The 13,334-nt window shown below is 44.2% G+C and overlaps 1 protein-coding gene across 3 annotated transcripts in view; it reads right to left on the bottom strand.

Annotated features, from left to right (window-relative positions):
- DUSP9 (dual specificity phosphatase 9) overlaps positions 1 to 13,334 on the bottom strand; it is a 116,329-nt gene that overhangs the window by 16,037 nt on the left and 86,958 nt on the right. For 2 of the 3 annotated variants that reach the window (XM_077478873.1, XM_077478874.1), the window contains one exon: positions 9,188 to 9,631. The exons of the other annotated variant lie outside the window; for it this stretch is intronic. In XM_077478873.1, coding sequence (XP_077334999.1) covers positions 9,188 to 9,631 — 444 coding nt within the window. The remainder of the gene's footprint in view (positions 1 to 9,187; positions 9,632 to 13,334) is intronic. 3 annotated transcript variants of the gene reach the window in all.

Raw genomic sequence — 13,334 nt, 5'->3', positions numbered from 1 at the left:
CTCAACATAAACAACAGCATTATCGAGTCCACGATACATCATGACATCCTGACAGGACAATTGGAGATCCAACAGGCATCTCAACAACACATCTCAAGGGATTGCCTCTTCCTCAGAGCCTCTGAGGAAGCATAATGCTCTACGTAGATCTATTGTTATTGGAGGGTATTTTGTTGTGGGGGGGATCTATTGTTGAAGGTTATTTTGTTGTGGGGGGAGGAGTCTATTGTTACTTGAGTGTATTTGGTTGCAAAGGGTATATTGTTGCTGGGGGATCTGTTGTTGTTGGGGGGGGGGTCTTTTGTTGCTGGCTACGGGGGATCTAATATATTGGTTATCTTGTTATCATTAACAAATTCCATACAAATTACTTAGCACCACAAAATGTATTATTCTTTATTCTCTAAAAGGGGCAGTACTGCCTGGGCACCCCCTATTTACCCCCGTGCAGTGCAGATTCTCCCTGCTTCCTGTCTCCCCCCTGTAGTACTGCCACTACTGGAAAAAGGGCTGGTAAATATTTAATTAACTGGCCCCTTCCTTTTCTGAAATAACACAGAGAAGGATCTGTACTGACCGCTCTTGTCTTCATTTTTTACTGAAGCATAATAAACTATGTTTACTGCAGGCTGAAGAGAAATGGACAAGGGAATGTTCTTTCTCTGTCTCAAAAGTGAGACATCAGGGGTCTGTTTAGACCCTTGATATTTCACCAAAGCTCCATAGCGGTGCTCCTAAAATAAATTGTAAAAAAATATTGTAAAAAAGAATTAAAAATAATAAAATTGTAAAAAAATAAATAAAAAAACAACTGACACCATCCACTGCCCTACTGACACCAGTCTTTGCTCTACTGACACCGTCCATTACTCTGCTGATATACACACATGTGTGTTTGTGCTCTGGGGTGCACACTCTAATTCAACAGGCTGCAGACACCAATGGGCAAAGACAAAGGGTTAGATGGAAGGGGGGAGTTCCATATTATATGACGCCTTTCCTGGGAGTGTTGGATTGCTGCCCCCACCCCAATTCAATACTGTGGCTCCTTTCACTATCCGTACATCCCTGCAGCACAGAGTAATGACATAGTGGCTGGAGAAGAAGCCCAAGCACTCGGCAAAGGAACCGGAAATTCGACGTGGGAATTCCCTGAGCTCCATAGCTCTTGAAAAGTAAGAAGATCAATGGTGCAAGCGGTGTGCCAGATAAGCCTAATATCCTTTCTTAAAACATTCTTTGCTGATTTCTCATTTTGTGGCAGGGTCCCGTTAAAGGAAACTTGTGAGGATAGACATATGGGTGATATATATGGGTGTAAATGATTTTATCTTGATGGAGGCTTCACTATTTAGTGAGTCGCTGACCTGGAACAAAGATGCAGGTTGGGAAGCCTCCACCATTACAAACAAGTCATAAGTACCGGCTCTCGTATTTCTATTGCCACAGGTTTTCTTTAACCTTATTGCCAAACATACCTGCAAGCAGGGGCGGACTGACAACTCATGGGGCCCCCGGGCAATAGGAGATCATGGGGCCCCCCCTGTGTCCCAGCCACACTGCCGACATTACATACATTGGTCTCTACCCCCTTTAGCTGCAGAGACAGCAGCTGAGAATGTACACATTCTGCGGCAGGAATTATACCCCCTGTTGCTTTTGGTGGGTGATCGTGACCCAATCAAGGGAATAGGGCCACTCTGCAAACACCCAGCAACAATGTGTAATGCATGCAGTAGCATCATGCTAGTGTGGGATCCAAGGGGTTAAAGCAGGTTATGTTATACAATGCCTCCTTATAGCCACTTGGTCGCTGTACTGGATAAGGTTGCACAACCTTTGCAGAGCAAGGCTCATGCCAAGCGTGACAGGGTGTATAATTTCTGCTGAGGCTGCAACATGTGTAAACCCCTGGACCCCTAGGATGGAAACAGAGAGGGATCCCTGGCATGGGGACAGAGGGGGATCCCTGGCATGGGGACAGAGGGGGGTCCCTGGCATGGGGACAGAGGGGGGGTCCCTGGCATGGGGACAGAGGGGGGGTCCCTGGCATTGGGGACAGAGGGGGGTCCCTGGCATTGGGGACAGAGGAGGGTCCCTGGGATGGGGACAGAGAGCTGCAGACATGATAAAAGACAAGAGATGGTCAGATGCTGCAGACATGATACAGGAAGTGGACAAAGGCTTCAGACATGATACTGGAGGTGGACAGAGGCTACGGACATACTGCAGGAGGTGGACAGAGGTGGACAGGGGGACAGAGGTTGCGGACATACTGCAGGAGGGGGACAGAGGTTGCGGACATACTGCAGGAGGGGGACAGAGGTTGCGGACATACTGCAGGAGGGGGACAGAGGTTGCGGACATACTGCAGGAGGGGGACAGAGGTTGCGGACATACTGCAGGAGGGGGACAGAGGTTGCGGACATACTGCAGGAGGGGGACAGAGGTTGCGGACATACTGCAGGAGGGGGACAGAGGCTGCTGACATACTGCAGGAGGGGGACAGAGGCTGCTGACATACTGCAGGAGGGGGACAGAGGCTGCTGACATACTGAAGGAGGGGGACAGAGGCTGCGGACATACTGCAGGAGGGGGACAGAGGTTGTGAACATGATAGTGTCCTCCTCACCTTAGCCTCCTCCTCTGTCCACCATCATATTACTTCTCCACATTATCAGTGTGCTATGTCCTCCTCCTGTGCCTCTTTCTCCTCTCCACAGGTCAGGGCAGCACAGTGCTTCCCTGACCTGTGGAGAGGAGAAATGGGCACAGGAGGAGGACACAGCACTGATCATGTGGAGAAGTAATATGATAGCTGACAGAACACATCAGTCTCTGTACCTCCCCTGCATGCCACAGCTTCACCCTCCGCCACCTCCGGGCTCGCAGCGATGTCCTCCTCTCTCACTCAGAGTTTACTCACAGTTCTACTCTCCTCTTTCCTCCTCAGTCCTCACCCCTGCTCGGCTCCTCTGCCAGTGTCCCGATCGTCTATTCAAAAATGGCGCCGGGAGGCGCCATTACGTTACTGCGCATGCGCCACCCGGCCGAGCGCGTACGAACTTTCCCAAGCCCGGCTGGCTTTGGAACAGCGCATGCGCCGTTCCATGGTCTGCTCACGGCCATCTTTTTTACGGGCACCGATGCCCATAATGGATTTTAATGGGCAGCTCCAAAAAAATGTTAACTCTACGGGCGGTTGCAAACACCGTGGGGCCCCCTGCTGGACACCGGGCCCTCGGTCGGCGCCCGACTGCCCGAATGGTCAGTCCGCCCCTGCCTGCAAGCAGGGGCGGAGTGACAGCTCATGGGGCCCCTGGGCAATAGGAGAAGATTATGAGGCCCCCCGGGCAATAGGAGATTATGGGGCCACACAGTATACACACACATATAGCATACATACATTGACACACAATATACACACACAGAATACACATACACACACTGAAAAGGTACTCGAGAGGCAGCACAGCTATAATCCTGGGATTTAAAAAAAAAAACTGATTATTACATACTGTCCCTGATTTTATTGAGGCTGGCAACCCTGATTGGGCCCCTTAGTGGCATGGGGCCCTCGGGCAGTGCCTGGTGCCAGAATGGTCAGTCTGCCCCTGCCTGTGCAGTGAATAGTTCTTTTTTTTTCTCAGGATGATTAATAGAGTTAAATGAATCCTATGCTTTTAAAAGCTCTGTGTGTACTTGGTGGTAATGTGGCCTTTGGAGGTCTCTTACATATTTTCGTTTGTCACACTATTAAGTGCATCTAAATTTTTTAATGTGTGTTTTTTTTTTTTTTTTTTTAGTTTTAGTGATTTAGGTGAAGATTCACCAATGTCTTACTGGGTGTATAGTCACTTAGGAGTTGGTGCGAACTCCCTTCGTATTTAAGAAGATACAACCCCTACTTTCCTTACTGAATTGTGGATTAGAGATATCAGGAACCTGAATAGCTGGGGAGGCTGGGTTCCTTTTACCTTCTATAATATATTGTATGTTAATAGGGGAAATGTGTTGTTTTTTTTTTTTGTTTGTTTTTTTTTGGTGTTTGTTTCTTTTGTTTTTTCTTTTATTTTTTTTCTTTGAACAGTATATTTTGAGATGTGTTATAAAATTTTTGAAATTATGTAAATGCCATATATGGACACGTTTTTGTCCTAATTGGACTGTTAAGCTGAATCTTAATAAAATAAAATAAAAATTCAATTACAAAAAAAAAGCGTGTGTACAGACAGTTCAGAAAAAAACCCGAGGACTATTTGCAAAGGGTTGTCAGTAGAGATGAGTTAATTGATCTGAGATTCGTGCAAACTTGCCACAAATATTATGCAATATACAGTGAATCATGTAATTCTTGAATCCAGTCAACCAGTATTCATGAATTGTATTATAAGTCCAAGAGAATAGTGTGAATTGTATATATTCAGGAGCATTAAAAAATTTCAGTTCACTTAAAAAAAAAAAAGGTAAAATTTCTTCAATCTACCTGATTCACAGACTCACTTGCTCATCTTTAGGTCAATCAAGAAAGAAATGGAACAGACGATAAGCACCTGGGTCACAATAAGGCATGCCTCTCCAACTGCCTTTTTTTCTGGTCTGTCATAGGCCTGTCATGTAGATAACAATATGACCATCTATGAGAGCCAAGGCAGACATCCAAGGGCCTCTATTATGCGTTGGCGGGGTTCCGCAAGATAGCAACCTCTAGTACAGTGATGGCGAACCTTGGCACCTTGACACAGATGTTTTGGAACTACATTTCCCACGATGCTCTGGCACTCTGCAGTGTAGTTGCGCATCATGGGAAATGTAGTTCCAAAACATCTGGGGTGCCAAGGTTTGCCATGACTGCTCTAGTACATTCAACCAAGCTGAAAGCCTATCCTCACTACGGCACTTCCATCCTTTACTGACCTTCCTGCTGCTTGGGAGCTGCCCTACCTGACAGAAGGAGCCGGAGCAGAATTTCTGTGGTAGTGAGGTCCATTTTCTGCACCATTGGCGTACTTAGGGGTATGTTTTCCACAATGAGGACTGGCACTGGGAGAGGGATATCTGCCAGCAGAACATGACTGTGGGCACCCACATCAGTGAGGGGGGGGGGGGGGTGCAGTTTGGCATCTTTGCCTCAGGCACTTGATGACCTTGTCCCGGTACTTATCAGAATAGACCTATGTACATATGTGTCTGTGACAATGAGTTGGTGAAATAGTCTTTTGGAGATTGTTTCCCAAAGCCAACAAGCTTTATAAAACAATTTCCAGTAGTTCTTTGAGGTCACCCACATCGGGAAGGGGGGGGGTGCCAGGTGAGGAGGTTTGTCCTCCTCCCCTTGTGTACTGGATGACCTTGTCCCAGCACTGATTAGAATACGCACATGTACATACGTGCCTGTGATAATGATTTGGTGAAATGGTCTTTCAGGGATTGTTTCTCAAAGCCAACCAGCTTTACAAAACAATCTCCAAAAGTCCTTTGGGGGTCACGCACATGGGGGAGCGCAGTTTGGCATCTTCACTCTTCACCCTGGTCACTGGTTGACCTAGTCCTGCCACTGATTAGAATAAACGTGTACATATGTGCCTGTGATAATGAATTGGTGAAATGGCCTTTCAGAGATTGTTTCCCAAAGCCAAACACCTTTAGAAAAAATCTCCAGAAGTCCTTTGGAATCACCCACATCGGGGGGTGGCTGATGATGCAGTTTGGCCTCCTCACCTTGAGCACTGGATGTTCTTGTCCCAGGACTGATTAAAATTCACATACATGTACATATGTGCCTGTGACAATGAGTTGGTGAAATAGTCTTTTGGAGATTATTTCCAAAAGCTAACCAACTTTAGAAAACAATCTTCAGAAGTCTTTTTCACCAACCCTACAAGAAAATAAATGTTTATGTGGTTGACACCCCTATACCAATTAAAAAAAAAAAAACAGTTTTGAATTCCAGAGATTTTTCGACAATGGCATAGTTACTAGGCAATACAATGGCAATGTTTTGTTCCAAGGAGAGACATAATGTATTTACTTCACCCCAAAGTCGAAAGAAGACTATTTATCATTATCCAACTGTGTGTCTTCATCAAACAACAATCCCAATAACACCACAGAGTGGAGTAATGTAAAAATAGCTCTCAGACAAAGGCAATAAGTGACGGGGAAAAGGGAGGAGGGATGTCCATTAAGGTAACCTTATCCGGGAGGCAGCTAGATGCCAGACACAAGGTCATTCTCAAAGACAGGCACACACAAACGTGTCCTTAAGATGCCTCGATAGATAGACACAAGGATAGCTTTACTACTTCAGATTTACTGCCACTCCTATGTGACCAGTGCGATCGCTTATTTCACATCCATTCCTAGAGAAGCAGCATTTTATCAGTTATCTATTACTTTAAATATATCTGCATTGCAATATGATCTTTAGATTGTAAGCTCTTATGAGCGGTGGCCCCCCAACCCTTGAATTGTATTGCAACTGTACTGTCTTCTTTTTATTTAGTAAAAAGCTGCAGAAATTGTTGACGCCATATAAATCCTAATTTAGGATTTGAAGTATCAAGCTTATTTGACCCTTGGGTCATTATTCCCTCACTGTCAACAACAGTGGGGCATATGGAAGTTCCTGCCACTACCACTGAAAATGGGGCACTATTCCTCCCACTGACATCCATGATGGGGCACTGTTTCTCTCATTTTATTTGGTTGAACTAGATGGACTTGTGTTTTTTTAACCAGACTAACTATGTAACTCACTGACACCAACAATGGGGCACGATTCCTCTCACTAACACCAACAATGGGGAACTATTTCTTCCACTGCCACCAATGATGGGGGACTATTCCTCCCACTGGCACCTGTGATGAATCACTATTCCTCCCATTTCTACCCATGATGAGGATCTATTTCTCCTTCTGCCACCAATGATGGATAACTATTCCTCCCATTGCCACCAATGATGGAGAACTATTCCTCCCACATACACCAGTGATGGGACACAGTTTTTTCCTTGACACCAATGATGGGGCACTATTGCGCCCACTGACACCAGTGATGGGACACTATTCCTCCCACATGCACCAGTGATGGGACACTATTCCTCCCATTGGCACCTGTGATGAGGCACTATTCCTCCCACTGCCAACAATAATGAGGCACTGTTCCTCCCATTGCCACCAATGATGCAACACTATTCCTCCCACATGCACCAGTGATGGGACACTATTCCTTCCCTTGACACCAATGACATCCACTATTGTGCCCACTGACACCAAACATGGGACATTGTTTACTGCCACTGACACCAGGACTTCTACTCCCACTTCCCACATGATACAGTCTCTAGGTTTTGTAATTCCTGAATCAGAGTCTGGAGCTTGAAGGCTTCAATGTGATTTGGGTGGGAAGAGGCCTCCAACCTGGTTTACAGATCTTACCAGAGACCAGCAAGCTGAGTGTGCACCTGAGCACAGCTGTTATAATCAAGGGCCTATCAGCAAGTACTGTATAATATTGTGCAACATTTTTAGGCAGGTGTGAAGAAATGCTGTAAAGCAAGAATGCTTCCAAAAATATAGAGGTGGCATTGTATAAAATATAAGAGGTGACACTGATGGTTGGCACTAATGGGCGGCACTGAAGGGAACTAATAGGTGGCATTGATGGGCACTGGAAGATGACACTGATGGGCACTGGTAGGGACTGGAAGGTGACACTGATGGGCAGCACTAATCGTGACACAGATGAGGCACTGATGGGCATTGATAGGTGGCACTGTGGGCACTGGTAGGTACTGATAGGTGGCACTGGTGGGCACAGATGAGGCAGCTGCGGCTCTCTGTGTGAGAGACCAATGTCCCTATGACAGCAGCCGGTGATCTGTTTTTTTTTTCCTCACGCTGATCTTCTATTTACATCACATGATCAGCTGTCATTTGCTGACAGCTGATCACGTGGTAAGGGGCCGGGACAAGCCTCTTACTCCAATAGGTGACCAGCTGAGTCTCATAGACTCGGTGATCACAGAGCATGCTGCGTGTCCCCCACTGGGGGCGTGCAGGCATCTCATACACTCCACAGGGGGTGCGCAGGCAGCTCATGTACTCCACAGGGGGCGCGCAGGCAGCTCATGCACATGAGGACGTCATATAATGGCCTCCCAGCAATTAAGTTCTGCGCTGTAGCCATCATTTGGCTATAGCATGGGAAGGAGAAGGTTAATATTGAAAGCAAACCCCCCATCCATCCATGTCTCAATGCTTTATTTTGTTGAGAAATCACATAGACTTGGTGATCAAAGAGCATGCTGCTCGCTCCCCACAGGGGGTGCACAGGCAACACATGCACGGGAGAACATCATAGAGCGGCCTCCTGGCATTTAAGGTCCGCGCTGTAGCCGCCATACGGCTATAGCGCATGCGGGAGAAGGTTAATATTCAAAGCAACCCCCCCCCCATCCATCCATGACTCAATGCTTTATTTTGTTAAGAAATCACTTTGAAAAACACCACTCCTAGCATTCCTGGCCGTGGCCATCTTGAGTAAGGGCAAATGATTCATGCAGCATTTACTTCCTGGAATCCATCTGCTCTTAGCTCAAGCATGCCTGCAGGAAAGTGTGCTTAGCTAAGAAGACCCCTCTTCCCATCTTGAAGACTCCTGGGGTGTATGGCAACATTTGACTAGGCAAGAAACCAGGAAGTAACTCAAGAAATGTAAAAAAATAAAAGTTTAAAATAATCTAATATTATATACTTTCCTATCTATTTACTAATGCTAGCAACATGAGAATTAAAAATAAGTGAATTTCCACTTTAAGAGTTAAATTTTTTCAAGCTTTCATTATTAAATTGCTCTTTACTCTATCCTGCTAACCAACTTCTCGATATTTATTCCAAAAAAATGTTTACTAGTAGTTTTATGGCATTCTCAAGAAATTACTTCCAGTGAAATCAGTTTCTCGTAGATCACACAGCATTTTCTAGGAGCACCTGGTCCTGGTGCCAGCAATGTTGCCTCCTTGACAACTATTTACCCAAGGAATAAATAGCACCGGTTTCTTGTGTAAAGAAATGGGGTAACACTGGCATGGAGGAACAATATAAGGAAAGAGAAATCCATATAAAAGTCCTCTGCATATATATTTAACAAGCAATATTAATCATGTATTCCAGTCTTACTCACCAATGAACTCAATGGCTTCTGGGAAAAACTGAGACAAGTTCTGACTCCAGTGATCGGATATAGGGATCTGCTTGTAATGGAAGTCTCCATCCTTCTCAAAGATGTTGGGGAGATTTGGCGTGACATTCAGGATGTAACGTATACCTAGCTTGGCCAAAGTGTCCATATTCCCAGAATCCCTTGCACTGCCCAGGTATAAGTGTGGTAGGATTTGAACGGGGAATGATGGGGGCTGGTTACGTGGACTCATGCCTTCAGAGTCCATCCCACTCAATGGCTCCCGGTCAAGGTCAGACTCAACGTCAGAGCAGTCAGAGGCAATGGACAAACCTCCAAGTCCTAGCACCGGAGTTGGGGGCAGTGGTGAGCTACTGGCACAACTGGTGGAGTCCAGGTTGGTTTCACAATGGTGAGGAAATTCCGCCTGAAACTTGCTGAAACCACCTGCGATGACAGAAAAGAGACAAAATTTGGTTGGAAGTTTTAAGAGAAATTGCAAATAACAAATAAATTTGTTTTAAAGGATAATTTCATCTTTCTGATGTTGTTTTATGTTACACTCACCCCTGTGCCATTAAATTTGCTGCTATTTCGCAGCCCAGCACCCTCAAACTGCCACCCCTTACCTGAATATTGGTGTTCTTCTCCCTGCAGCATTTATTATTTCTTTTAATTTGGCATGGTTCCTCCCACACAGTGATGTCATCCAATCACAGATCCATTCACATAGTAGAGGAATACAATATTCTCTACAGAGCACCCCTCCAACCTTCTATTCTACACCAGCGAATACACACCTTTCATTCTGCTCTATTCAGCTGCCAGAAGCAATTACTTCCAGGTATGGAGAAGCATGTGATCCAATCATGGTTTCCTTAAGCTGTATGGATTCTACTATGCTCAGATTAATTTGTACCCAATAAACCAAATTTTCTCAATCTTACCCCAGAGGAACCCTTGAAATAATTTTAGGTCTCAGGGAACACCAGCTAAAATTAATCAAGTTAAGTGGAAAGAATGCTACCCATACGAGAATGTCACAGCTAAAAAGATCATTGGAGTCATGCCACTGGCTTTGCCAAGTGGCGTTAACCCTGGAACTATGCAAGAACCATCAGATGGGAGGTCACTCAGCCACAGCTTAAAGCAGAACTTCACCCTAAATGGGAAGTTCTGCTTTTAAGAATGCTCCTTTTTATTGGAAGTTTAAATTTTTTGGTGGGGGGGAAATGTGTACCTACTTTTGCCAGGTACCTACTCCCACTTCCGCTGGAATCTCCACCGGAAGTTCTCCCTCCTTTCCTCCCTGCCCGCAATCTCTTGGAACATTTCACAGGTTTCAAGAGGCTGCGGGACCATTCACAGTGGGCAGTGGAAAGCCGCAAGGAATCACAGCCAGCTTCCCACACTAAGCTTGCTCTAAGACTGACGAAGAACCAGCCCAGGTGAAGATGGCACTGGATCCCTGGACAGGTAAGTGTCCTTTTATCAAAAGTCAGCAGGTACAGTATTTGTAGCTGCGCTGGCTTTTAATTATTTTTCTGGAGATTGAGGATCATTGTACAAATCTTTAGTAGGACCTCTGGAGTATGCAGTTCAGTTTTGGGCACCAGCTCACAAAAAGGATATCGGGGAACTGGAGAAAGTGCAGAGAAGGGCAACCTAACTGATAAGAGGCATGGAGGAGCTCAGCTATGAGGATAGATTAGAAGAACTGAATTTACTCTCTTTCTTGAGAAGAGGAGATTAAGGGTGGTTATGGTCAATATGTACAAATACAGAAGTGGTCCATATAGTCAACTTGGTGTTGAGTTCACTTTAAGGTCATCACAGAGGCATCAATGTCACAAAGTGGCATCAATGTGAACCAGGGTTCAAAATGTGGAATAGACTCCCTCAAGAAGGCTGGCTCTGTCCAGCTCAGTAGATTGCTTTAACCAGTTGTCTACTGAACACTTTCACCCCCCTTTGGCCCAGGCCAATTTTCAGCTTTCAGGCTGCATTCACACCTTGAAGCTCCAAAACGTTGGAGGGGAAAAGTCAATGATTCTCTATGGAGATGGTTTACATCTCCACTCCAAAACACCAGAAACCAAATGCCTGAAGCTCAAACAAGATCTGGAGCTTTTTTTGTCGCTCAAATCGGGCAGATTTGGGCATTTTTGGCACGTTTTGTATTCCCATAAAAATGAAAGGAAAGGCGTTTTTTGCGTGATTTTCTGCTCAAATGGAGAAAAAGTAAAAAATAAAATAGTAATAATATATGAATAAATAAATGTAAAATAAATGCCCAGGTAACTAAAAATCATCATAAATAAGTAAAATAAATGAATAATATGTAACAATATATTTATAAATAATAATGAACCTCTAACCTTATAAAATATGAAATTATTAATAATAATAAAAATAATAATAAAATAACAATAAAAACTCAAACAAAAAATACATTTGTATTAATAATAATAATAATAATAATAATAATAATAATTTTATTTTGCATTAGGGTTAGGGTGTTAAGTTATTTATTAGTATTTTATTTTTTTAAGAGCTAAGGGTTAAAGTTAAGGGTTCATTATTTATTTATTGTTACTTGGTTTTAATTTATAGATTTTTTATGATTTTTATTTATTTGTGTATTTATTTTACATTTATCTATTAATTTATTATTATATATATAATAATAAATAAAATAAATAAACAAAATAATAAATAAAACCGGCAAAGCCCAAAAACGCTGCATACAAACGCGCAAAAATCATGCAAAAAACACTGAAAATGGCGGAAAAGCGATAAGATGCTACGCTCAGGTGTGAATGCAGCCTCCGAGCTGTCACACTTTGAATGACAATTGCGCGGTCATGCAACACAGTACCCACACAAAATTTGGATCATTTTTTTCACACAAATAGAGCTTTCGCTTGGTGGTATTTAATCACCACTGGGGTTTTTATTATTTGCTAAACAAACGAAAAAATACTGAATAAAAAAAAAAAAACTTTTTCATAGTTTGTTATAACATTTTGCGAACAGGTCATTTATTTTGTTCACTGATGAGGCTGCACTGATTGGCAGCACTTGTGGACTGCACTCATAATAAGTTCCCTGATTATCAGTGTACAAGGGAAGCCGGTTATCCACTCTCTTTTCCTCTCCTCATGCTGTCAGCATGAGGAAAGGAATGCCGATGATCGGCTTCGATTTACATGCGTGATCAGCGGTGATTGGACACAGTTGATCACGTTGTAAAGAGCTGCTGTTTGGCTCTTTACCTCAATCCCTGTAGCGAGGACGATCACGGGAGAATGTCATATAACGGCCTCTCACAACCAGCTGTCCGCGCTGTAGTCGTCATTCGGCTATAGCGTGGTCAGCAAATGGTTAAATAAAGGCCTGGATTCTTTCCTAAATGTACATACTATAACTAGATTCTAACATTTATAGGTAAAATTGATCCAGGGAATATCAGATTGCCTCTTAGGGGTCAGAAAGGAATTTTTTTTCTCCTGCTGGAGCAAATTGGATCATGCTTTGCTGTTTTTTTTTTGCCTTCCTCTGGATCAACTGTGGATATAGGATTGTGTATATGGGATTGTATGATTTTTGTCCCCTTTTATTGGTTGAAATGGATGGACTTGTGTCTTTTTTCAACCTGACTAAGTATGTACATCCCACCCCGCCAATATCAAAATGACGGCTGCAACGGGGATCAGTTATCTTGACTGGGCATCATATGACAGGATAAGCTGCTCATGCGCGTCCCTAGGTACACATGGCGTGGTGATCGGTGGTGCGGTGTGTCACTCTGACATGCCGTATCTCAGATCTAGGTAATGAGCCTATGATGTAGGCTCTTTACCACGTGATCAGCTGTGTCCAAACACAGCTGATCACATGGTGACCAGGAAGTGCTGTTTATCAGCTTTCTTCCATTCTCACTAACAAGGCGCGGGTAGGAGAGAGCCGATCAGTGGCTCTCTGGACAGGGGGGTCTGCACAGATAATCAGCGTATTGATTATCAGTGCAGACCCACCAGTGATGCCCATCAGTGCCCCACCAGTGATGCCCACCAGTTCCTCACCAGTGATGCCCACCAGTGCTTGGCAGTAATGCCAATCAGTGCCACCTGTAAAGAAAAGAGACCTA

This window comes from Lithobates pipiens, unplaced genomic scaffold, assembly GCF_037356315.1.
Source record: "Lithobates pipiens isolate NorthernLeopardFrog02 unplaced genomic scaffold, aLitPip1_a1.2 Scaffold_1, whole genome shotgun sequence".
Taxonomy (NCBI): Eukaryota; Metazoa; Chordata; class Amphibia; order Anura; family Ranidae; genus Lithobates; species Lithobates pipiens.
The sequence above is the reverse complement of the archived record's forward strand: the minus strand, read 5'-3'. Positions and strand labels throughout refer to the sequence as shown.